At 37.7% G+C, this 25034-nt stretch overlaps 6 protein-coding genes across 7 annotated transcripts; 2 read left to right on the top strand and 4 right to left on the bottom strand.

Annotated features, from left to right (window-relative positions):
- Positions 1-236: 236 nt before the first annotated feature.
- On the top strand, positions 237-2744 carry LOC113710952 (succinate dehydrogenase subunit 5, mitochondrial). The gene is made up of 4 exons (XM_027234042.2): positions 237-484; positions 1369-1679; positions 1766-1951; positions 2430-2744. Exons 1-4 carry the CDS (start codon positions 307-309, stop codon positions 2484-2486), a joined length of 732 nt encoding a protein of 243 aa, XP_027089843.1. The 5' UTR covers positions 237-306; the 3' UTR covers positions 2487-2744.
- An 810-nt stretch (positions 2745-3554) lies between these two features.
- Positions 3555-4577, bottom strand: LOC113712123 (uncharacterized). Its single transcript, XM_027235413.2, has 2 exons — positions 4217-4577; positions 3555-4031 (listed from the first exon to the last, which is right to left on the bottom strand). Exons 1-2 carry the CDS (start codon positions 4466-4468, stop codon positions 3588-3590), a joined length of 696 nt encoding a protein of 231 aa, XP_027091214.1. The 5' UTR covers positions 4469-4577; the 3' UTR covers positions 3555-3587.
- Positions 4578-8368: 3791 nt separating this feature from the next.
- On the bottom strand, positions 8369-17714 carry LOC113712994 (uncharacterized). 2 transcript variants are annotated; one of them, XM_027236682.2, is made up of 8 exons: positions 16976-17711; positions 16673-16761; positions 16408-16546; positions 13155-13250; positions 12290-12412; positions 11746-12008; positions 10224-11610; positions 8369-9002 (listed from the first exon to the last, which is right to left on the bottom strand). In XM_027236682.2, the coding sequence occupies exons 1-7, from the start codon at positions 17166-17168 to the stop codon at positions 11500-11502; spliced, it is 1014 nt and encodes a 337-aa protein (XP_027092483.1). In that variant the 5' UTR covers positions 17169-17711; the 3' UTR covers positions 8369-9002; positions 10224-11499. The 2 variants fall into 2 exon arrangements, with proteins under 2 accessions (XP_027092483.1, XP_071923433.1); XM_072067332.1 differs by lacking the exon at positions 16673-16761 and having other exon boundaries at positions 16976-17714.
- On the bottom strand, positions 8422-8970 carry LOC140015446 (uncharacterized). Its single transcript, XM_072068029.1, has one exon. It carries the CDS (start codon positions 8968-8970, stop codon positions 8422-8424), a length of 549 nt encoding a protein of 182 aa, XP_071924130.1.
- A 2285-nt stretch (positions 17715-19999) lies between the features above and the next one.
- LOC140014931 (origin of replication complex subunit 2-like) lies at positions 20000-22959 on the top strand. The gene is made up of 6 exons (XM_072066621.1): positions 20000-20299; positions 20396-20502; positions 20623-20755; positions 21599-21893; positions 22079-22306; positions 22390-22959. The coding sequence occupies exons 1-6, from the start codon at positions 20171-20173 to the stop codon at positions 22587-22589; spliced, it is 1092 nt and encodes a 363-aa protein (XP_071922722.1). The 5' UTR covers positions 20000-20170; the 3' UTR covers positions 22590-22959.
- A 1374-nt stretch (positions 22960-24333) lies between these two features.
- On the bottom strand, positions 24334-25031 carry LOC140015445 (uncharacterized). The gene is made up of 3 exons (XM_072068028.1): positions 24965-25031; positions 24521-24918; positions 24334-24414 (listed from the first exon to the last, which is right to left on the bottom strand). Exons 1-3 carry the CDS (start codon positions 25029-25031, stop codon positions 24334-24336), a joined length of 546 nt encoding a protein of 181 aa, XP_071924129.1.
- Between the last annotated feature and the right edge of the window lie 3 nt (positions 25032-25034).

Genomic DNA, 25034 nt, shown 5'->3' with positions numbered 1-25034 from the left:
ACAAAATAAACTAGTCATTTCTTTTAACATAATATTTGCTATGATTTTTCTGATTTTAAACAAAAAAGATTTTTGAATGATGCTGCAAGGACTAAATGTTAAAAAATTATTGAAATTATAATTAAAAAGCCAAATGCTTCTCCGGTCCAGTATAAATCATCAATTTAAAAAATTTAATTAATTAATTAATTAACTAATCAATTATTATTTTTTTTAAAAAAAAAGGGCTGCAGAAGCTCGATTCAATCTCCTGCTGCATTACTCTAAACAGTTTACAGCTGAGGGAAAAAAGAGAGAGAAAGGAAAATGGAGAAGACGATGGTGCTGAGATCATTATATCGGGCCTTTTGCCGCGGATCTCTGGGTATCTCCTCTTCCTCCAGCGGTAGCGCCGCTGCCGTCGTCGCCGCCGTGAACCACGTCCGCCACCTCCATCTTAATCGCCCTTCCATTCCGACGTCTTCTTCCAAACCACTCGCTTCTGGTACTTTTCAATGGCTTTCTCTATCACTTAGTCTTTTTTCTTTCAACATATACCTGTATATCTATTTGAGGTCTTGGAGGATTTAATTTTCAGGAATTTATTCTTGAATTTGCTTCTATATTTACCTTTGAGTGTACTAATAATGGCCCAAAAGATAAACATATTTATGCTGACTCTTAATTTCTGAGTAATTAGTATATTGATGGAGTGTTAACCTATTTAGCTCAGATGCATCATAAGAATTTGCTCAATTTGATTGTTACTATCACATATCTGTTGACTATGAATTCAGTTATCGCATAAAAATTATTTTCCCCCCTCTTTGGTAGCTTTCCACGGGAACCAACTAGATACATTCAGCTATATTCGATTTGCTTAAGGGAAGAAACTTGGATAGGCTACCTAGGGCTACTAGTGGACCAATGCTTTAAATACATGCACTGTTTGAGGGATTAGGGGCCTCCAGAGCATAATTTACGATCACAATTGAGTTGGATTAAATATAAATGTTTAAGGTTAGAAGTTATACATTTTGCACCAATATGTGTAGACATCCTTGTTGGCCACGTTTTGGAATGAAGCTGAAGAGATCTTGTGTAAGAGTGTACGAATTTTTTTTTTAAGATGTGCATCCTGCATTACATTCCCCTATGATGAATGCGGATGCCCCTGCGCCACATTCTGGAAGGTACAAGAACTGATGCACATGGTAAAAGTATTTTTCTATGTAAACTAAGTCTGGTTAAGTTTTGTTTTTTTTTTTCATAACTCTGTTTAGGTTTTTTCCTTGCCTTGTCCTCTGATCAGTTTCTATTGTATAAGTTTATCATTCTTGATTGCGCTTAGAATCTAATTTTCTTCATTTTGACATCACTGAATTATAGATTTTCAGAATCCTTTTACCATGAGAATTGGGAATGCTCGTTATTTTTCTGAAGATGTGGCTCATACACCTGACATAAAAGACTCAGAGATCGAATGTGCATTTAAGGACTTAATGGCTGCAAACTGGGATGAGCTTCCTCCAGCAGTTGTCCATGATGTGAAGAAAGCACTGTCTAAAAGAACTGATGACAAATCTAGTCAGGAGGCATTGGCCAACGTGTTTCGTGCAGCAGAGGCGGTTGAGGAGTTCACTGGGATTCTTACTTCATTGAAGATGGCAATTGATGATAGCATTGGGCTAAGTGGTGAGGTGAGATGAGTTCTATGAAGTTTTGGACTGACTTGTTTTTGACTTTCAGTCCACTGCCACATGCTAAAATTTTGTTCTTTATGCAGGATGTGAAGCCATTGCCAAAAGAAATGGCTGATGCACTAGAAACTGTCCACCAGCGCTATGTTGCATATTTGGGCGCATTTGGTCCAGAAGAGGGCTATCTAAAAAAGAAAGTTGAGACTGAGTTAGGTACAAAAATGATACACCTAAAGATGAGGTGCAGTGGCCTTCATTCAGAGTGGGGAAAGGTACGGTTTTCCATCCAGTGATTTCATGAGGCATTCTTCCTGTCTTAGCAGAAATCATATTCATTGGGTCGAGGCTGGTTTTGTACATGTCCTTCTTCATTTTTTATGAATTTAACATAAAACTATTCATTATAGTAACCAATCTGCTGGAAATTAGGTCTGCCTTGTGTATAATCTGTCTGATTTGTTTCAACTTTCATGATGTATGTCTTGCATTCAAAGGATTTATGATTCTATCTCACTTTGAAGAGTTCGTGCTCGTGTTATAACTGAATATGTTTTGTCGACATTCTTCTATGAAACTTATTTGCTCCAGAAATTAGTATTAGAAATGATTTTCTCAACTGCATTGTTTGGTAGTGGCAGTAAATGGACGTGACTTGAAATTAATTATCTCTCTTGCTTTATAAATAAACAGTGATACTTAAGCCTGATGTGGATGAAACATTGACTTGGCTGCTTGCATTCTCGACTGCAGGTCACAGTTCTTGGGACTTCTGGACTTGCTGGTTCTTATGTTGAACAAAGATCTTGAGTTTGAAATAAGGATTATGGAGCCTGGTCTTTTGATGTTTTCTTCCATTGAAGAACAATATGGAGGGCCTATTGTTGTTTTTATGTCCTGATGCTGTTGGCTTTATATATGTTTCGACTTCTGTTAGCAAGTTTGACTACAAATTTTGGAAGTTATTAATAATGTCTAGCAATGCGTGTAGAGAAAACTGGTGCATCCGCGCCTAATCAATGTCTCTATCCATCATTTCAGATTCTAATGTTTGCTCTTTCAGCTAAACTGTTTGCAATTTTCTCTTGCTGCACTTTAGTTTATGTGATGCAAAATTCTAATATTTAATTTCTTATGTATGTTTGACTGAAATTCATGTAAATGTGTTTCTTTCTAAGACCTATTTTTCCCCTCTACGGTTTATTTTCTTTGTCACCCACAAGCAATTCTGCAATCTCGGACATGTTCTCGACCCAATAGCAATGATCTGGCTCCAAAACTTCTTCCGGACTTGGTAGGTGAAATAAAAGTGGTACTCTACCGCGATTATTCAAATGAATTCTCGCCAAGTAACTGTCATTGGCAAATTCTGAAGCCTTTTTTTTTGGCGCAAATACTGAAGCTTAATGCTTCTGTTTACAGTCTTTGTTGCTCATTATTGAAATTTTTTGTATTATGTGGACAATTACATATTCATAATCCTGCTGTAGTTATGTTGCTAGTATAATTACAATAGCCTCCACCTGTCGGTCTTTTGGTTTCATGCTGTTGATTATGTGGATTGTCAGTTTTCCCCTCTTTTGATTTTGCAGGATTTTAATGGTGGGCAATTGCAGTTGAAGTTCATGTTACGAAACTGACGTTGCAGTAGAGATGGCTGGTTCCTTTTTCTTAATATTAAAAGCTGCTGAGGTGCTTGGAAAGTTAAAATTGGATCTCAAAAGTCAAAACGAAATCCGTTTCCCATAAAGGACAACTAGACCTTCTTTTTTTTTTTTTTTTTTTATAATTTGGTGTCGTGAAGTTCGAACTCGGAAACTTTTCTTCTCCTTCAAATGTGAATTACTTCTGAGAAAAATATCAGCACAAGACAGGAAATACAGGATGGGTCTTGAAACAAAGTTAAATTTGTTACAGTATTTTGACGACTCTAGTAGATTTACGCCATAACCAAGAATCTGAAGGGGATTTAGGTAGAGGAGGCAGCAGCAAGGCCTTTCTGCAGAGGCCGAATGGCCACCCCTGACAATGACTCAGCTCCTGAATAATTGAGTGGCGTCTCCAGAAATCCTGGAAATCAATCCTGCCCAGGCTGGAGCTGCGGGTAAATGCAGTTTTAGCAGATGCAAATGCCCCCATGCTTGAAACAGTTGAACAGCGCGAGAGACGACTATGGGGCGAGAAGTAGTCATCCATTGGTTCGTCATCATTGCCCTTTTGATGCATTGGCTTAGGAGTAACAAAGAGTTCTCTGGTTTCTGGAGATAAAGCCCAGCTGAAATTATCCACTGTAAGCCCGGAATTGCGGCTGATTTTGGACTCCATGTACGTACTTATGATGGCTGAGACAAATATCTGCAAGCAACAAACCCATAAACGTGTTTTTAGTTTTCTCTTTTAGGTGAAAAAGAAGAGTAAAAGGAGGTGGTTCTTTTTTTTAATCGCTGAATCGAACTCCCCCCACTCAGCACTGAATCTGAGTGCTTCATTCTTAATGAAACAGAAAATACAAAAACATTTGACATCAATTAGTACAGTACTTCTTCATCATCATAGTCACCGTAAGGAAGATGATCATCCTCTGGGGTCGAGGAAGAAAGCCTTCCACGAAAAGTATGGCAGTCAGAAAATGCATCCTTCAGTGTTGAAGTGCGAAATTTGCATCTTTTTGAGGGATCTGATGACTCTTCGTGGTGGGTGCGGCAGTTGGAAAATGCATCCTTGAGGGTGGCAGAAAGACATTTGCATCTCTTGGTTGTATATGGTGGTTCTTCTTGACGAGGAATACTCATATCGCAAGTGACGATGATTTATTGAGTTGGATGGAAGTTGCAGGTGAAAAACAGGATACAGAACTAAATAAGCGCTCGTATTTGCACGTCTGATTTGATGTTCGCATTGAAATGCTCGGGTGACAGTGGCCTTCCAACCCATCTCTATCTCTTTCTAAACTTTTTTATCTTTGGTGTAAAGATAAAGTTAGAAGCAGAGAAGAAAGTTCAACTAATTAAATTCTGAAACCCATAATTATACGTGGATTCCTGAATTCCTTCTGACCCAAAACAAAAGTCTGCGGACCTTTGGATCCTGCAAGCTTTGTGTAGCTAGTTTTAGTTTTGCGACTATTTTCAGTTTTACGGCATCCTAAAGTAAAACTAGTTAGTATAAAGCACAAACTTGACACCAAACAATGACTACTAACTGAAAATTGTTGTTAAAAGTGATGCTTTGTCCATGATAGTATTATTACTCGAAAAGAATATAGCAATTTGGTATCATATGTAAGTTTGAGAAAGTGATGTTAGCAACTTTACTGAATTCAACGCATGGAGAAAAGGTCCTGAGAGCAATAATTGTGAGTACCTTTTGCCTTTTTCTTTTTAAACACATATTGAAGTTCCTGCAACAACTTTTTGGGGAATGTACTTGATTGAATTTTTGCAAGGCACAACTTTAGATCACCTGCAATGGTCCCAATAACAGCATGCGTCGCATTTACTAAATGCTACCTGAACTTCAGCAGTCTAATGCTGGAACTACACATCAATTTGATCTCTTTAGTCACTCTAGTTTTTCCTGCAATGAACGTACTGAGTTTCCTCCCTGGAGCTTTGAATCAATACTAAAGATCAATGTACAGAAACCCTTTACAAATAATGAACTCAACATGGAAGCACAGGAATCCCAAGTCTGAGCTGATGATATACAGATGGTAAACTGTCTTAACGTTTTTTTAGATCTGTGCGAAGTTTTAGCTCCCATATGAACCTGGCAAAATACGTTATCTCCAGACATTCAATTTGTGAGAATATTCAGAGAATTATTCATTTCTCCCTTGTAAGTGGGAATACTATCAACAGGCTGAGACGTGCAGGCTATTAGTAGCCAGTCATTAGAAAATTGAATCTCAAACAGAGAACTAAAACCACCAGATAAACAATCGTGTCTTATCCATGGGCATCGAGCGTTACATTCATACTTGTACATCATCCAACTCAAGTTTTTGTACACAACTTTAAAGACCAGATAGAACATCAACTTACAGCAGAAGTGGTGTAGCAGCAACTAGTTTCAAGAACGACATTTTACAATTTTCAGATCCTACCAAAACTAGTTTCCCTCTGCCATGCAACTATTGAAGTATGATCTTCTATCTCACATATGCCTTCAAGAAATCATCTCAAAGCGAGCTATAATGAACAGAAACATAATATTCAGCAGCGCCAACAACAAAAGTGGGCCAGAGCTTGAAGATGCATATATTCATTGACCAAGGCATTGGAAGCTCAACACCCATGTCACAGCTGATGATGCTACCACCAGTGTTTTGAGATGTTCAAAACCTTCAGATATTTGTCTCTTTCATCAGCACCCAGAGCTATTTTCTGAGCACAGACATGAGAAAAATTAGTTCACGAGAGAGAGGAGAAAGATATATTGTATGCAGAATATTATGCATGAGCTGACACTCCTCTGTCACGGGGACAAAGTCTCTTCCTTGGATTAAGAAGATTAACGCTTGTCATTTGTGTGGCTCATCACGATCAGTTTTTGAAAATTCAGCAAAAGGAGTGATAGTATGATGTATACTTGGATTTCGTAACCAGCGACTTTACTTTTGGGGTATTGACTCTGTCATGAGACCTAAAGCTTTCCCTTTCACATCTAACCCTGCTCAAGAGCAGACATGTATGAGATTTCCTATTCATTTCTTGTTAGGTAATAGATAAAGTTTTTATTTTTAATTGAAAAAAAGGCCGCCAAGAGCATCAACGGAATACAAGATTACAAGATGTAGTCTTTTAGATGAAAGAGAATACTAAAAGTAGTTGTCTGGCTTAGATGAAAGAGAAAAATCACATGCGCCTTCATTTTTATATCTTTGTTCTTCCTTGAAACTATTTATCTTCTCCTCAAAAGTCTTGAAGTCGAGTTTAGGACTTAGGAACCTCCCATACCAAAAAGCTTCTCCTATCAACATCGATACTCGATGCTGAACCCCCAAAAACTCTCTATAAGGTTATATTTCTACCTTTGATTGGTGCTGATCTGATCCTAGAAAGTTTAGACTATATATTGCTACAGCGGGCCAGTAGACAAATTAGTTATACGATCCAAATTCATCACGGTAACTTAAAAAAAGAGGGATACTCTAATTAGAAGCCGTGACATGAAATACTCATCAAAAGAAAAAGCCACACGATAACGAAGATTATGGGCGAAAGAGGAAAGGAACAAAATGATACCAAAATCAAGTATCTTACACATAGAAGAATCAGTTGGAGGAGTTTCGAAGCTGTTGAGATGTGACAGAAATAAGAGACTGAAGCTTAGCAACAGCAGAAGTCTTATCAGGCGGGCACTTAGCAAGAGCAATATTTAGGAACTGAATGGCTAGCAGCCATGGCTGCCATCCCTGCTCTATAAGCTTCATCTGCCTTTTTAGCATCGTATTTAGAACTTAATTTTCCGTCGTCACTTTTACCAACAATAGAAGATAAGAAAGCAGCAGCTCGGGCATACTCCAGTGCAGAAATGGCAGAATCGATCTCAGCAATTAGTGCATCAGCTGATGCTGGAATTGTCTTCACCCCATCAAACACAGACCAGTGAGGCTCTTCTTCTCCAGGACCCATCTCTTTACTTTCCCCACTGAATTACCCACCGCTGTCCCGAAACCAATTGGCAGCATAAAAATAAAGAATTGCATCACTTGCAATTGCATTACTTTCTTTTCTTTTCTTTTCTTTGGGGAGCAACCCATTTAAAAGACCAAATAAATAGACGATTTGTCCCTCTGAATAACTCCAATTACTGTTCTAAATTAATTTTTATCTCTACTATTGCGCACAAATTTTATAACAGTAGGAAGTTTCTTGAGAAAAGTAACAAACTTGGAAATATTTTTCCATAGCTTGGGTATGACTATACTGTATTAGCGTACCTTGTGCAAAGCTGATGCCACCGGCAGCTTGCAGTCGGCCGGAGCTGTGGTAAGTGGTGACAGAGTCGGCTTGGCTGAAGTTCGTTTTTGTGCTCCACAGACTTGCGACGACGTTTGAACAGTTAGTTGAATGTTGATGAAGACTGAGTCAACTATTGCAGCAAAATTGCCCTTGTGGTTACGAGACTAGGACCACATTTCTTTTCATAGTAGTTCCAAGTTTGCATGGGGAATTTTAGTTGAGTATCGTCCATCATATCCGTTCTGGGAAATTCTTGCATCTTACGATGTAAACAAATGACGTTGTCCTGTATGTATTTGAGAGACACCTCTTGCCAAATGCCAAGCCTCTTCTGTCAAAATCCCTTTTCTTATTCACAACTCATACGCAAATCATTGGTTCGGAAAACCTTTAGTCCTTAGTGGGCTTCATTATATTTTTTTCAGCCACTTTGACGTTCACCGAGCAACGATGAAGCACATAGAATTACGTAACAGAAAGGCAGTATCAGTCAACAAAGTTTAGGATAGCCATGGATTGTCTGTCTGACATGTTGGCTAACTCCCAGTGGCAAAATGGTTTGAAATAGTATATTAAAAGATCCCCGAGAGGGAAATCTCGTTCGACCACCTTATTCGATCTCAGACGCTTGTAAGAAAGCTTGATTCATGTCAAAGTAGCAAGCAAATGGAGAAAAACTCCAATAGAATTGCAAAGAAACCTTTCAAAGTGACCTACATTCAATCAGAAGGCAAAACTGCATTCCTTAGTGAAAGGAATAACATAACGAAATTCACTACTCATGAATGACCATCAATGTGAAGCTTAACATCTGAATTGATCAACAAACGGATTTTAAGAGAGCAAGATCCACAGGGAAGAATAATAGATGCTTGCGAAGATTTTGTTGTGTGTAAAGTGATTGTATTCCCGTTTCTTGACAATGGATAGCCAATCTCTGTCAACTCTGAAGAATCAATTACAAAGTAATCACCACACCTGCAACTATAAGAAAGCTCTAAACTATCATCAGCTTCTTCAACTGTAAGATCCTCCAAGCTAACATCTTCAGAAGTCACTGCATCCTGCCTCAAAGTATGCAGTTCACTGTCATAAATGGCACGAGACCTTGGGTTGCTGAGGGTTTCCCAAGCTCGCTGTAACTCCATGAATCTGTCACCAGACTTGTGCTCAGGATTCAGTTTTTCACATTCCTTTAGCAGTTTATCAGGATGAGAACTAAGGATGGAAGAGCGATAGCTTGACCGGATCTGTTCATAGGTTGCATCTTCTTTCAAACCAAGGACTTCGTAGTAGGTTCGCTGGATCAACTTCCCACTGATGATCATGTTTGACTTAATGCTACTAGAATAGAAATTCACTGCAAAGTAAATCAAATTGAATCACAAAATAAGTTTTTAGTAAACGTCATGTGACAGGAGGTCAAGAAAGAAAATTTTCTAATGGGAAATGGAAGCATTTTTGTGAGATGTCATGTTATTATTTCATGATGAAAGCAACAAAGATCGCAATATGGCCACCCTATCCACTAACCAAATTCCAAAATAATAACTGCATCCAAATTACAGTAAGTTCTCCTTGACTAATCACCAAAAGCAACCATTCTACTTAATGAAAAACTGTCCTTTCAACCTAATATGGTGAGAGCCCAATAAAGCATCAGGCAAGTGGTTGCTGAAGAACTTGTAAAATCTAAGATTGGAGGACTGAAAGTACAGTGCACTGGACACCATCATATCCCACTTCCAGCAATCTATTAGGAGCAGCCAATAGCATTAAGAACCAGAAATCAGTTTGAGAGTTAGCTATAAAGATGAGCACTTTCGTGTTTGTAGCTTCAAGTTTGAAGACGCTCAATATGTGCTACATGCACATTCTATTAGGCATGTAACAGGTTCTCCCCAAAAGGCAGACAGGGTAGTAACCTTACTGATGACGCCTTCTAAGCCTTACAGTGAATAATAATTTCCATTCATTATCAGGAAGCAAGCAAGCTAACTAAATCAAAATTTAGTTCCCTAGTAAACACAGTAAACATCCTTATTTATCTCGCGGGAATTTCGCCATTTTCGTCTCTAAACTTTTACACTAAAACCAATTTCGTCCTTTATAATTTTTTTAGCCAATTTAGTCCTCCGACTATTTTGAAGTCTCCTTCAAATTTTGCTTCAATTTTCCTTACCTCGCTTCTAAAGGTAAATTCCCAATTGAGCTGTAACAATTTTACAATATCTTTCTTCCACTAGTCCCAAAAGTTAGCTGCTTTGGTTGCAAAGCATCCATCTTGCCAAGAATTGTCTTCAAGTACACACCAAAGCCTACTGTTTTAGGGGTGAAGGAAGGGAAAGGGGCAAAAGCAAAACTAGAAGAAAGATGCAAATTTGTAAACAAGTAGCTGGGCAATGGTTCAGATAATTAACAGAATTTACGTTCTCGACTTCAAAAAATAAGCGGAACCCACAAATCCTATCAAGTAAACCATGTACAAAATCCACAAGAAATCAACCCAAAAAAACCCGAAGAACAAATTGCATGAATGATACAGATATGCAAGAAAGAATTGAAAACATGAAGAAATTACCCGGATTTCAAGATGTACAAGCCGAAGGAAGGTGTCTAGATTTCCACGCTTCCGGATTAGGGAAGGGATGGGATTATAAGCAACGTTAGTCAGAGAGGAAACGGAGGTCCAGGGCAGGAGGCGGCTCTTGCGCTTTTCGGAGGGGGCACACGCAGTGAAAGGGGTAATACAAAAACGTGGTCGTCACCAAACGACGGCGCCTGTTCATCCAATTGCGAGTTTTGGGTTATTTTGTTAAAGTCGGACTCGGGGGTTGGAACGTATAGTGCACATGTTACAGTGTTGCGGTGGAAACTAGTTGGTCAAACTAGTTTAGGGTTGCCTGCTTGTTGAAGGAAGACAGCAAAAAGGTTTAGGGAAAGAAGATTGCTAATGGATAACTGTTGTTTCACCGTATGATTCGTGTACTTTGGCAAAAGGTTTAGAATTTTATGGGTTTCACCATATGTTGTTCCATTTTTTTTTTTTACGTGCCTAATTTGAGTACAGATATCTCTTCAGGAAATATGATTTTAGGCATGAACATAAAATTCTATCTGTAGTTTGCCTTCTTCAACAAAAAGCACTGCGTTGACATGTGGTGTGTTTTCACCATTCCATGATTCCGTTAGTTGGGTTTAAACTCTACACAAGGAAGTCCGTTATTTGGTCAAAACCTTACTTGGAACGGAGCACAGGAGGAGGTACGAATGTCTTCTGGTAAAGTCAAGGAAATGCTGATACATTTTAGGTAAAGCAAGCAGATCCTAACTCAGGGCAACTGCCAAAGTGCAAGATCAACAGATAAACAAACTTTCTTGAAGGTTTCAAGCTCAACTTCAGGAGCTTGAGGATCATTTGCCAGCTTCAGTCTTTGACAGCCTTCATACTGCGATGACACCAGTTTTTCACTTCTACCAGTAACAACAATGAGCTCCGACAACTTCAGATCTGAATTAAAATGAAACAGTTCCTCGTATTACAATCATGGCCACCTTGTGGTATCTTCCACTATTCTCAAACCATTCCATTCGTGGAATGGATTATCCCAACTTAAAAGGCCAAAGGGCAAACGAACTAAGCTAACCACCAAAGTAAACCAAAAAATCAATTGCCCAACCAATACTTCATTTTCCTCCAGAAAACAGACAAAATGGAATTGTGAATGAGAAGCAGGGTTCGCAGATCCTCCACCAGTCTTCTGCATTTCAGCAACTAGTAACACCTTTGCCACATCAGGGATTTGCAGCTGTCTAGAAGATCTTCAGGCAATTGCCACTTCAATAACATACGTATTTTATACACTAACCACACCTGCAACCCATGCAACAGTAACCGGTACATTCCGGTGGCTACTTCTATAAGAGTCAGGGTATATGTCCTTAAAATTTAATTTCGGTTGTTCAGCCTGCATTTGACAATAAAAACAAGAAAATGAAATGAAGAACAAACTTAGTTCGCACAATTTTCTGAAAGAAGGTACTTAAAGAAATAAACAACAAACAAAAGGTTAGAACATAATAACAAAGGGCCTAAAACTTACATATTTAAGCCAGCACTCCTGGTTTTTGTGTTCATAAATATCTGGTGAATAGCAACCCGTCTCAGATGGACAATAGACCCATATGTTGCATTTCTTCTCATTTGGCTTGGCCATTTTAGCTTGATCTAAACAAGCCATACAACAATCATATGCCGATTCTTTCGGGTTCGTAAGACCCCATTTGACAGCAGCGCCATCATAATCTGTATGGAGTTCAGCATGACATTCGGGTGGAAGTTGCCGTCCAGGCAAAATTTCACGGTCTGCAAAGTAAATTGCATTCAGTTAACTAGAATTACATTGGAAAATTAATCAAAACAAATAATACAGTAAAATCCTTCATCAATCAAGCAAGGCTCAAGTAGGAAATAGAAACCACAATCCTTCACTGGCTAAATTTAGAAGCCATTGATCACGGAAGTAGAGATTTGAATTTCTTTTTCCCTACTTTGAAAATTTTCTCTTTGATTCTTTCTTTGATAGGAGGGAGAAGTGGGGGGTGGTGGGTGTTGATGAGCAAAGAAATCAAGGACAAATTAATTACCGAGGTCATCCACACCCTCAGGCTTGTCATCATGCTCTTCATGAATGATTTGGAGTGGTATCCACAAACCAATTTCTTCTGAAAACTCAGCCCAACCAGACCCTAAAGCTCTTACAAGTACTCCTGTGAAAACATTGCTTGAAATTTTGATTACTAGCATAAAGTAAAGCAGAGATTAACAAGGGGTCTCAAAAAGAAAATCAAGCAAAATGTTCCTCCGCAAATTCTGTTGTGTGTTATATTAGAGTAATATCAATTTGAACTACATATGTAAAGGAATTAAGATAATAAAAGGAAGAAAAAAAATTAAGATCCAACTTTTTTTATTTTCTTTTCTTTTTTCTTCTGTTTCAAATAAGATACTTCCAAGATTTGTTATAAAGTTAGATGAAATTTATGAAAATACAAATTTTAAAGACCTGATATTCAATAGACAATCTTTCTTCTGGTATTTTAAATACCATGGTGACAATGCAGCCAAAAAAAATTACAGACCCCGGCATTTTTAGTTTCCCTTCAGTATTTTCTGCATAAAATATATATGCATTTCAACCCGCTATACAGGATGCCAACTATGAGCCATATTTATGTGACCCAAGAAGAATAAACCTGTTACCACAAGCTTAATAATGTGCAGCTAAAGTAAAAGCTTCCCTATCGAGCCATATGGTTTATGCAACTACTGCAAGTGGGTTCTAACAGGCAACCAAACTTAGAGACAGCTATATAGCATGAGCATGAGCATAAGCATAAGCAAACTATATGTTACTACCTTGATGGTTGCTTAAACTACAACTAAAGCCACTTTAGGCACCAGAAAAATAGATAAAATAGCAAAAAGTAAAATCTGGAACGGGAGCCATACCAGCTTCTTCAGGCAGAAAAGTCGAATTTGCAGGCTTTCCACTAGTCAACAGTCTTACTTCTCTTAGTTTTTCCTTTCGCCAACCCTCAACTGCCTCTGCTTAATAAAAACAACAAGGATTGGCATGTTACTCAGTAAAACTTAAAATACTACGAAAGCAAATAGAAGCTACGTCCAATTAAACATCTCACCACTGCAACCATTCTAAAACAAATTTGAGCAACTAAATTTCAAATTTAAGGACTAGCAATCTCGAAGATTGTAAGGAAAAAACACTCTTTCTTTCCTTTGTACTATTTTGTTTAGCAGACTCGAGCAATAATGTATGTGGGGATTTATACTCCAATTAGAGCATCTTGGGAGACAAATTGTACAAGTGATGTATCTTGATATACTATGGGTAAATCTAACACATCTATAAAGCAAAACCAAATATGACAGCATCAAAAGGATCAGGTTAGTCAAATCCAAAGGAAACTCATGACATGTCTGAAAATGAATTCTGGTATTAAGACAAATCAAAGAGACAATCTAGCAACTCAAGTAAGGCTTTTGGGACAAATAAGTGCAAATAAGCCACTTGAGTTCTCTCGGCAGCAAGATGAAAAGCATTTTAGAGGAAAGAATAACTCCTGTCCCCTACATATCTTGCATATGTCTCATCATTGCCTTGCCCCACTCCAAAAAAGACTAATGAAAAATAAAATAAAAACTCACCCAAGGAGTACCAACCTCCCAGACCATTGCTCGTCCAAGGCTTGACTGGCACAACATATGGTCAAACTTGAGATACTTAAATGACATTCACAATCAAGCTTAAAGGGGTGATATATAGATCTTAAATGATCTCGCCTGTGTCCTTTGTGTAGGTATGTTTACTTTACATCTTGAAAGGTTTTTGTGTAAAATGTGAATGATTCTTTTGAATTCACCCCAAATAAAAAGGAATAATCTTCTTTACCGTGCTTCCAAACTCCCAAAATTCATTGCTAATCCTATATAATATTGATCCTAACCTCCAAGCTTGTTCTTTGAATAGATCATTTCCAGCCCCTCATCTCTGAACGCTCATGCAATCCAGACTCAGTCTGTAACATTGTAATGATTTTAGCAATAAAAAAACCATTTCGTTTCACCACTATCCCTTCTCAACAGTAGCTCAGCTAAGGAATCTAGGGCTTCTTGATTTGTACCCATTTACATCATCATATGTCCACAGCAATGGTGAAAGCCCTTCAGAGTTTGCTCTTTTACGAAGGAATGTAGGGCTTCTTGATATGTACCCATTTACATCATCACATGTTCAAAACAATGGTGAAAACCCTTCAGAGTGTAATTTATTTCAGGGTGTACATGAATTGTGAATTCCTTGTATTCTTAAACAGAGCAAATCTCAGTTTTAGTACGAAAATCCATTAGTTATGTTTTACTGGAAGTGCGTTGATTCAACTGTTTTGCTCAAAAACATACTGATTTCAATCTTTGCATAGCCTTAATAATGTTTTGGCATGTTCAGCTATATATTAGACAGTCAAAGCAACCTTTGAGATGATTTTTAGTTCTCAAAAACATTGAAAGACAAAAAACATCCTTTCAGTTATTCAAACAATTTCCTAAGGATCACTTTCCCCCAAGCACCTTTAGAAAAAGCAGCAAACAAGACGAGGCCCAATGCATCACAACGACTGATCTTCACACAACTAGGAAAATAAACAATAGAGAAAATAACTTAGACTACGTCTATGAGTTGTAATTTGAGGATATATTTACAAGTATAATGGATCCGCAATATAGAAGATCCGCTGACATGGTGCCAAAATTAATAAGTTAGTGTTAAACTTGAGTCATTAGTTTGAAGTAGAACCCTGGTTCTGCACTGAAAAGAGATCGAAGGCAAAGAGAGTGAGGAAAAATGCTAGGCATCTGCTAAAGGAAAGAGAGTCAAGTTGCTCCATCCATTATAAATCAAGTACTAAGCTTATTACTTCTCACACAATAAGCCATAGAACTAACAACAAGATGAAGATCTGCCACATAAGACTCTTTACAGGGACAATCACTGAAAAATATACACCACTCCATGAAACAACTATTCTAGATTCCAATGTGTGGCATGAGATGAACACAATAAATTGAGGCCGAACGAATTCCAGATAAATGCATTGAGGTTTTATGAGCAAATAAAACAGACTGTGTTAGAGCTAGAAAGATCCATTCTCAAGCGCACTAACCAGATTGTTGTTTTTTCTCAAAGCCCATGATTCATGACTACATCTTCATTTCTTATGAACAATTTCAGTTAGTTGGGAACTTAACTGTAATAGTAACTGTTATTAGATTTCACCACCATTAATTCATAAATATATTCGTTGCAAAGACAAAACAGTCAAGATAAAACCGTATCAACTAAACTAGAGCAAGATATGATCATATAGTGGATTTTATACACCATCAATGTGCAATCAGAAGTTTTGTGTAATTTTGAAAGGTAGACCTCAATCATGCAAGCAAATGCAGCAAGTTTTATGCCATGATTAAGTGAAGCTTCAGAGTCTTAACTACATGAAGCTCTACCTGTAAGAGGAAATTTAAGTAAATTCATGAATTATCTGTAAAATTCAAAACAGGCATTGTAAAGAAAAGGTCATGATAGGCTAAGCAGAGAGAGAGAGAGAGAGAGAGAGAGAGAGAGATCTGACAACACCCTCTCAACTGAAGTGCAACAACAGTAGGGAAACCAACTTAATCAAGTCTTCATGGTATTGCATTTCAAGAATCTAAGCTGTTTTTTGAGTTCCAGCTAGTTGATTGATATCAATTACAGACTTAGTTTGACACTTGCTTAATACATTGATTTCTAAATCCAAAGTTATTCTGCACTCCACGATCTTGGCAATTACTCTTCATTCATGAATTAAGGTAATGATCACAGCCAGCTCTTCTCTAATCTGGCAAGCATGTAATGCTTTTCAACCAAACCTTTTGTGCATCAGGCATAATGCATATACAAGGAAAGTGTATACTTCATGTTAAGTTCCAGAATTGGAAATTTTCACGCATGGAGAGGTATTGTTTAAGACAACATGTCAACTTATCAAAGAAAAACTCGTAACAAGAATCCAATAGTCGGTGAAACAGTAAATGCATTAACTTTACCACCTATGTAATACAGAATAAGCTGCTCCTAAGACTTGAACTGTTGAAAATATAAGAATGGAGGTCGTAGAAAAGGATAGAAAAAGCATGTACTCACCTCGCTGCACAGTTGAGTTGCCACTAGCATTCACGGCTCTTAATCTTAGCAGTAGCTCATCTGCTATCTTTTGTTTCAAGGAAAGTGGCACTTCTACCACCCTTTCTTCCCGTAAAAATTCTTTCTTTAGCTCTTCTACCTTAATTGAACCCAAAAAAATGACAATTTCCTTATCAAGCTACAACACTAATAGAAATACTAATCTCTTCCAAACTGACCCACAGAAAACTTAAATAAGAAGAGCATAAAGACCACGGGATCTTACCAATTTTATAAGCTCTGTAGGTTCTGATTCCTTTCGTATTCTAATTGATTCTTTCATTTTACTAATCTGATCTGAAGTATACCTAAATGCTGCGAAAAACAGACAAAATCCCAGCACTAAAACAGACCTCAAAACAACAAAAATCCCAACTGGGCCATGTAAAAAACCAAACTTGGAAAGTTTGTCTTGCTCAGAAAACCAAAATAACAAAAGGGTCATCCCAAAAACAGCAAAAGAAAAAAACAAAAATCAAAAGGACCAAAAATCCTATGTAAGGAGAAATTATGAGGTCAAATAGCTTACCATTTGTTGAATCGTTGTATGGATACCGGTAAAGAGAAGTATAGAGGGAGTGGAGCACAAAAAGGGCAACAACAATGTTGATTGAACAAACCACAAGTGTGCTTCTCTTGTACGAACACAATTTCCCTCTCCCATTATTATAAATGCCACTGCTACTATTATTATGATAATTCGCCCACTCTGCTCTAGCCATCTCCTTTTTTCTTTCTTCCTCTCAACTTCTTCTCCACCCCGTCATCTCTCTCTCTCCCCTCCCATCACCTTCTGTCTTTAGTCCTATTGAGTGTAGTCTCCTAAAATGTATATGCTCGATTTTGAAGAATTTTCGCAGGGATTTTTCTGGGTTTTTGATGTTTCTTTGTATAGATCGCGGTGACGGGGTCTGGAATTTTCTGGGGTGGTTTCTGATTAAACAAGAAGTCCGGGGAAAAAAGAACAAGGAAACTGATCTTCGGCTTTTGTCGTCTAATACTCTTCTTAATTGATGGGAACATATACGGATACTGAAATTCTATTTACGTATGATCAATAATATTTTTCTTTCAAGAGAAATGTGATCTACAATCTAATTAATGGCTAACCTGCCAAAAAGAAAAAGAGAGGATTTGAATGTTCATTTTTAAGATGTCCATTTATAGTTTTTTAAAACTTGTAAGATGGTTAAGGACTAAAAGAAAAAGTATAACAGTGTAGAATTATTCAAGTGAAAAGGGATATGGAAAGTTGCTTTAATTGCTCGTATAGTTTATGGAAGGTTCGCCAAAGATGCTGCCGCAGCATCTTTGGTAGAGCCAGTTAAACCAGTACAAGATTACAAAACTTAGCTTTTATTTATTTATTTTTCCTCAGTACAAGATTACATGTAGCTCAAAATTACAATTAACTCAAATTTAATGTGATAAGTATTACAATAAAGTTACGTTAAACTCTTAATTTTTGAGATTTGAATTTAAGACGATCAAATTTATGTACTAATTCTTTTTCTGTTAAAGTATTTGTATCTATATGGCAAGTCTAATGAAAAGAGATAAACCTTAATCATGTTCAGATTAGCTTGCTAGAAATTTAAAACTTCTATAATATGTGAGTTTATATTCCTAGCTTAAGATGGTGCATTTGCTACAAATGGGTTTTTTGGCAGGAATTAATGAGATTCTTTCCTTGAGAGATGAATGAATGTGATGGTAATGGCCATTTTCTTTTCTTTTCTTTTCTTTTTTGGTCCACTTTTTAAATGGTTTGTTTATGGGTTCAAGGAAATTTTTTTCCTTTTTTATTTTTTGGGGTAGAATGTTCAAGGAATTTTAAAGCCGCAAAAAGCCAAGGAATTGGGATTTCCCAATAAAACTCTATCTGTTTGATTATAGATTAATACATTCATTGTGTCTATCAATCATCGTCATAATGAAAGCATTAGCAAATTACACTTTGCTTTAATGCAAAGCAATTGACAGGTGAGATTTACTGATTTGAATGGAATGCTTATGGCCATTTCTTGACAGTTGAATGGACGGTTGAGTTTTTGTCTGAATAGTAATTGATAGACAGCCTAACCTCCCATCCTAATAATTTCCGGGATTTTCTTCATGCTAAGCAGGCAACCAACTATTGATAAATATGCCTCCCCTCGTTGGATTGGAGGACTGTTCAGTGTTCAGGCTTTCGAGTTTCAGCCATCCAAAATCTGTTCAGGCTTTCATCTATCCCATTATAGGGAAAGCATTTTTTTTTTTTTTAAATTTTTCTTGTTTACGAGGAATGATGAATGAAGTAATAAAGTTTAAAATCGCTAAGGGGGGTAAATAGAGAACTCGTAAAGAACTGAACTCCCACCAAATTAAACTGATGCTTTTGCATTAGCTGATGAAAATTTCAAAAAAATTACTGACAAAAATGTAGATCGAGAGATTCAATTTCTTGACCTGTATCGAAGGAGAGATTTAAAGTTCTTCCCTGTGGTCAATTACTTAGTTGCTGGAGGGACTGTTCGTTCAATGGTTGGTCAACCACCATTTCCCTTATGGATGAATTTCAGCAAACAATTGAAGTTGCCAACTCCTCGAGAGCATTTGTTTTTCTTTCTTTTGTTAATATAAGAGAAGAGGAGCTCGACGGGATAAGAAGCAGGACAGCCAACAGATTTTCGCTCGATGCCAGTCCACTTTGTTATTTTGGACTTTTCTTTTCAAAGACTGTTAAGAATAAATACTAAGGCCATGCTTGGATTGTTTGTTTTCGTCGAAAAATATTATTATTTTTTGTGATCACATTTTCCTATTACCTTTTTTCCTCACATATATCAAATCGTTACAGTAATTTTTTCATGAAAAATGACGAAAAATGCAATCAAAACACAGCCTAATAGTCCTTGTCATGTGTTTATATATTTTAATTAAAGAAGATTGTTCTCAATAATTCATTCATGTCCTATCAAACAAACTCCCTTTCTGGTAAGGATATTAAAAGCTCTTTGACAAATGCCTGCAACCTTCCTACCACATTAATTTCGAACCTATTTGACATGAATGCGACCTAAGGTAGAACAATGCAACAGCCCAAAGCACATTATTATTTTTTTTTTGAGATCAATTGCTCGGATCAAACTCAATGGTCCCTTCCATCCAATCAAACCATAGGGGATAAAGTGTACATATGCAAGTAATATGCGTTTTACTCTGGAAGAACCAAAAACCAAAAAAAAAAAAAAAGAAAGATGTAAATGATAAGATACTACTAGTACTTGTTAACCATAACCCAAGGTAACTTTTTTTTTTTGTTTTTTTCCTTGGAAAGATCCAAGGTTACTTGTATAGATAAACTCCATTCAAGATAAATCTGCATGAATTACTCAATTTTACAAATTGCTACACTCCCTCCCTTGTATTTATTATTTAACCCCTCTTGAAGACGATCGAGGGCCATTCTGAATTTTGGGCTGATATGGATCCACGATTATAAGCCTAATGAAAGCAACATAGGGCCAATACCTCCTACAAAAGACCTAAAATCTATCGACGTCCAGCCCAATTAAAATATCCGCTCCACTAGTCCACTGTCCACGTCCACAGACAACTAAAAAGCGCGGGAAGAATCCTCCGCCCCTCTCGGCCACTCTGCTCTGCTCGCTACCTCCGCCGTCCCGTTCCCCTACTCCTTCCCTCTCATCATCAGGTTTAGGTTCGTCAAAACCAGAAAATGGAACAACATGACATCGAAGAGGACGAGTTCGGATTCTCTAGAAATTATTTCTTAGCAAAAGAATTAGGCAATTCCGGTAAGAAATCCGGCCACAAGCTCGCAGATATCGATGTCGTCGATGAAGAGGTTATACTCTGCAATTTTTCTATATCTAAATTTTGGTTGGTGGTTTCCTGCAAAAAGAGTTACCTTTTTGGGCCTTTTCCTTACTGAATAATGCAGGAGCTAAGGGAAGCCCTGGCCAATATCGAGCAAAAACATGAGAAAGAAATTGATGAATTAATCAAAACTTACAAGAGCTCGTATCAAGAGTGGGTTTGTGAGTTAAGGTGCGGTGGGATATAAATATATATGTGGTGTTTTTTAATTATTTTTGTGAAAGTATTGATTTAGACTGTCATTGTAGAAATGTTGGGTACTAATTTTAGATTATGCTGGATAATTAACAGGTGTGGATTTGGACTTTTGATGTATGGGTTTGGATCAAAAAGAACATTGCTTGAAGATTTTGCTTCGACTGCATTGACTGAGTATTCTGTTGTTGTAATCAATGGTTATCTTCAGTCCATAAATCTCAAGCAGGTACATCTACTTCACCACCCCTATATGCTTTGTATTCTATTTCAGTGTAAGATTGTTGTTGAAGTTTCAGCTAATTTTCAGAGTTTTAAGTTAATCATTGCTGATAAAGCCGTAGAATGAATAGGCTTTATAAGTCATAGCTTGCTTTTTTCGCTACCCGAATGTAGACTTGTATAATTTACTTTAGTGCTTGGTAATCACTGGGAACTGATTCAGTTTGTTGAGTGTTATATGTTATAAGAAGTATTGGTAGGCTTTGGCAGCATAGGGGTGTATTAATGATGAGTCTTACATGGATATTTGAGAGGCCTGAGTCATGGGGATTGTAGTTTCTAATGCATCTATGATGTTGAATTGGTGATACAATCAGCACTAGTTTATCATGCTGTTTGGATGGCAGTTAAAAGTCAGCTTTTCCTGTGAGAGAGTACATAGACGAAGTGCAGAAACTTTAATTTGTCTCCTTGCCGTGGTTGCCTTTGCTGAGGTTCTGACCTGATTTTGCATGATCCCTTAATCCTGATTCAAACAAGTGCTTTGATCTGATGTACGAGTTTGTAACTTTGAACTTGGACAACTTTTATGGTTATGTTTGTGTCAAATAAGATTAATTTTGCTAGCATATGATTCTTTAGCTTGAGGAATGCTTGGTATCGAACACTGTTCTGGCTGATCATGCTGGTGCTTCTACCATGATTTTCATATTGATGCTTTATATATGGGTTTTCACCCATAAAAGGCAGGATCCAATTCTTCTCTTTTACTACAATAAATGTCTTCTCTGCAGATAGAAAGTAGAATGGTCTTTGTTTGTGATACAAACATTGTTATTTCACATGGTAGGTTGTTATAACCTTAGCTGAGCTTCTATGCGATCAATTGAAAGCCCAACAGAAGTTTACATCCGGGAGTTTGCATAAGCACCAACAACCATTTGATACTCGATCAATGGATGATTTAATAGCATTTTTGGATCAACATCACCTGGAGGACAGTGATTCTTTTATCTGTGTTCTTGTCCACAATATTGATGGGCCTGGGTTGCGTGATCCGGACACACAGCAATATCTTGCAAGAATTGCTGCTTGTTCCAATATCCGTGTGGTCGCTTCCATCGACCATGTAAATGCACTTCTTTGTAAGTATTTTATCTGATTTTGCTAATTTAAGTTAGCAGTAGCTTAAGCTAGCCGCAAAAGGACCTTACATTTGTTGACCATTTGTATCAGTACGTGCTAGTCGGCCTCTGTCATCAATGATTCGCATGTTTCTATGTTATATTTGCTGTTGAAAATGCTGAGAGTACTAATTTTGGTCTGCTAGTGTGGGATAAGAAGATGGTTCACACGCAGTTCAACTGGTATTGGCATCATGTTCCTACCTTTGCTCCATATAAGGTCGAAGGAATGTTTTTGCCTCTCATTCTTGCTCAGGGTGGGAGCTCCCAGAATGTCAAGACAGCTTCAATTGTCTTGCAGAGTTTGACGCCCAATGCTCAAAGTGTTTTTACAGTGCTAGCAGAACATCAGCTGGCCAATCCTGATGAAGAAGGCAAGTGACTGGCTTACTTGTTTTCTTTTCCACAGCATTTTGCAACAAAAATCGAAGTTATTTATACTGAATATTTTCTCTAGGGATGCCAGTCAATAACCTATACGCAACCTGCCGGGAGCGCTTCCTGGTCAGTAGCCAGATTACTCTGAATTCTCATTTGACAGAATTTAAGGATCATGATTTGGTCAAGACCAGACGGGATACAGAAGGCCAGGATTGCTTGTACATTCCTATCCCAAATGAAGCACTTGAAAAAATCATAAAAGATACAAGTCAATAGAGAGGAGTTCCTTGCCAGCTGGGTGTTGCAGTTTGTGCGGTAAACGAAAGATGCATGTTCATCATTTCAGGGACCCCCAGTAATTTTCTGGTACCTCTTATAGATCAGCTTATCGAGTCTCGGACGAGTAACAACAAATAGTTGCAAGATTCTTTGTGGTAACAGCATGACTTGTCACTAAACTGTGGGGTAATAACTCCTCTAGCTGCTGGAGATCAAAACAGAAAGTAAATAGTTTTCAACTTGTCATGCACTTGTTTGAGTAGCTGGCTGCTTGAAGGCTAAACATACTCTGCGTTTGTGATGGCATCATTTTCATCTTTCGTTTTCAACTTTTTTTGATAAATATCAGCCACATGAAAGTTTGATATCTATTGGTCTCTTCTCTCTCTCTCTTTTAAACATTGGCCTTCTCTTTCGTTGCGAGATTGCAAGTGCAGACAGGGCTTTAGGCTGGGCTACTAGTAGATTGCGCTATTTTGCAACTTTGGAAACTCAATAATGGGTCCTATCCGATGTGGAATCCGACCACAGTTAGGCTTCATTATTAGGAGCAGAACACGTCACTATCTAATCCATGGAAAACTTCAACTTGGTGATGTGATCCTTTTCTTGATATGGGCAAATTCTTAAGGCATTTACTAATGATCAAAACAGAGTGGAGTTTCTTGAATTCCGGATAGTAACATCAGCACGGCGGTCCCAATTTTCTCAACTACTACTTGAAATGGGACCAAAGCCACTGAAAAGGGATATCATTATCAGCCCGAGATCACTTTCCATCTCTTCTCTTCTTACTCAATCTCCTGAGATCACCTGGGGTATAAGCATAATTAACTTCTTGACAGTAAACTGGGGGCAAGCACTAGTCAGGTGCAATAAAATCAAGATCAACATCCATAAATCCAAATTCCATTTCCATTCACGTTCTCAAAAACTGAAATGAAATGATTTGTGTAGAAGCTATTTTGAGTTCTGAAATTCAACTCCGTCGTGGAAGCAATGAAATGTCTGTGTTCAACGTCACCAATAAGATAAGAATAAAATAGTAGAGTGTAACGTGTAGTCATCCACAATTGTGCTTCCTCATCTTGTAGTATGATAATATTTAATTTTTGTTTAGCCAACCGAGCCTATATAAATTATTATTTGTTAGCTAATGACTGAAAAAACAGATACATCATCAAGGAAATTAACATCCCGGAGTCCTCAAGGATTTTAATTCTCTTATAAGAAGGAAATTTGACTCCCATACAATGGAATGGATTGGATAGTTCTGCCCTAAAAAGTAAATAGTTTTGCTTACCAAAGTGTTTTAAGCATCTCAATAATCAAGTTAAAACATAAATGTTGTTATTAACTGCCCTAATAGCCTTGAAATGTAAAGCTAGCACGCTTAATCCTACCATACACTCACGAGTCATGCCTTCACGGGCATGCAAACCTATTTTGAAATTGACCACCGTCTTGCAGAATCAAAAGGTTCAAGACAACCAAAACTGGAATGAGGAATCAGGAAAGTCGACGTTGCTCCTTATTCTTTATACAATGCCTCAACCTCTATAATTCGGGTTAAACAAAAAAGGTACTTCTATGATTCGAAGTCATAGTAGTGCCTTAGCTGTACACTTGCTGTCAGAAAAGAGTCTGCCATGACTAACACACAGCTGCACCTTAATACCCCCAACTGAAGTAGGAGCAGAGAAAAACTTCAGCAAACGTCCATCTCTATTGCACAACTCCATTATAAATTATAGCCTGTCAATGTACACCGCACAGCACTTTCCAGGAGAGTTTGAAGACCCTGATTGGTCCATCTAATTATCTGAGAGCTCCCAGCAGAGTACCAAATAGGGATATTATAATCTTGAACGACGAATGCATTTCATGGGGTTGAAAGGTGAATGCCTTCGTGAAGATGTAAAAGATACCCTGCTTGTCGAGGGAGATAATTTGACATCCCAGTTATCAACATTCTTTGGGACACATACGTCAAAGAGAAATTGTCCAAGAACACCGTGAGCATTCATGCTCGGAGGGCTCGATAGAGGGATATATCGTTCCTTGCGTTCATCCTGCACAGATCCAACATCTCTACCCTCGTGATACTCTGCAGAGCTGGGCACCAAGAAGTGGTCATTCAACTCGAGGGCAATTCTTTGGAAGCTCTGTTGTGAACTGGCTGCTGCCTTTCTCAGGTTGCAAAATGGCTCAGAGATGTCATCATTTGTTCCCTCTAAGCCCATCTTCTCTCCTTCAAGCTGCCGAATTTGTTTGGAATAACTAACAGCAGCTTTGGCAAGTAGCTGAGTCACGGCAGCCTTGTATTCTGATAAATAATGGCGATAATGACCTAGGTCAAGAGCACATAGCACCTATCAAATTTGCATCTTTCCAAGATTCAGGAACTAAAAGATCAAAAAGAACAGGAAATACGCCCATGTT

Source organism: Coffea arabica, chromosome 10e (assembly GCF_036785885.1).
Source record: "Coffea arabica cultivar ET-39 chromosome 10e, Coffea Arabica ET-39 HiFi, whole genome shotgun sequence".
Lineage (NCBI taxonomy): Eukaryota > Viridiplantae > Streptophyta > Magnoliopsida > Gentianales > Rubiaceae > Coffea > Coffea arabica.
The sequence above is the reverse complement of the archived record's forward strand: the minus strand, read 5'-3'. Positions and strand labels throughout refer to the sequence as shown.

Excerpts from the sequence above, each read along its gene's own strand:
- LOC113710952 (XM_027234042.2), top strand. The coding sequence starts at position 307 with ATGGAGAAGACGATGGTGCTGAGATCATTATATCGGGCCTTTTGCCGC. Across the intron at positions 1,680-1,765 it reads GCATTGGGCTAAGTGGTGAG|GATGTGAAGCCATTGCCAAA; the intron begins GTGAGATGAGTT and ends TTCTTTATGCAG. Across the intron at positions 1,952-2,429 it reads TTCATTCAGAGTGGGGAAAG|GTCACAGTTCTTGGGACTTC; the intron begins GTACGGTTTTCC and ends TCTCGACTGCAG.
- LOC113712123 (XM_027235413.2), bottom strand. The coding sequence starts at position 4,468 with ATGAGTATTCCTCGTCAAGAAGAACCACCATATACAACCAAGAGATGC. Across the intron at positions 4,032-4,216 it reads GTGACTATGATGATGAAGAA|ATATTTGTCTCAGCCATCAT; the intron begins GTACTGTACTAA and ends TGTTGCTTGCAG.
- LOC140015446 (XM_072068029.1), bottom strand. The coding sequence starts at position 8,970 with ATGATCATCAGTGGGAAGTTGATCCAGCGAACCTACTACGAAGTCCTT.
- LOC113712994 (XM_027236682.2), bottom strand. The coding sequence starts at position 17,168 with ATGGCTAGAGCAGAGTGGGCGAATTATCATAATAATAGTAGCAGTGGC. Across the intron at positions 16,547-16,672 it reads CTACAGAGCTTATAAAATTG|GTAGAAGAGCTAAAGAAAGA; the intron begins GTAAGATCCCGT and ends GGTTCAATTAAG. Across the intron at positions 12,413-13,154 it reads TTTTCTGCCTGAAGAAGCTG|GAGTACTTGTAAGAGCTTTA; the intron begins GTATGGCTCCCG and ends ATGTTTTCACAG.
- LOC140014931 (XM_072066621.1), top strand. The coding sequence starts at position 20,171 with ATGGAACAACATGACATCGAAGAGGACGAGTTCGGATTCTCTAGAAAT. Across the intron at positions 20,503-20,622 it reads GAGTGGGTTTGTGAGTTAAG|GTGTGGATTTGGACTTTTGA; the intron begins GTGCGGTGGGAT and ends GATAATTAACAG. Across the intron at positions 20,756-21,598 it reads AGTCCATAAATCTCAAGCAG|GTTGTTATAACCTTAGCTGA; the intron begins GTACATCTACTT and ends TTCACATGGTAG.
- LOC140015445 (XM_072068028.1), bottom strand. The coding sequence starts at position 25,031 with ATGGGCGTATTTCCTGTTCTTTTTGATCTTTTAGTTCCTGAATCTTGG. Across the intron at positions 24,919-24,964 it reads GAAAGATGCAAATTTGATAG|AATACAAGGCTGCCGTGACT; the intron begins GTGCTATGTGCT and ends ATTATTTATCAG. Across the intron at positions 24,415-24,520 it reads TATCTCCCTCGACAAGCAGG|ATAATTAGATGGACCAATCA; the intron begins GTATCTTTTACA and ends GGGAGCTCTCAG.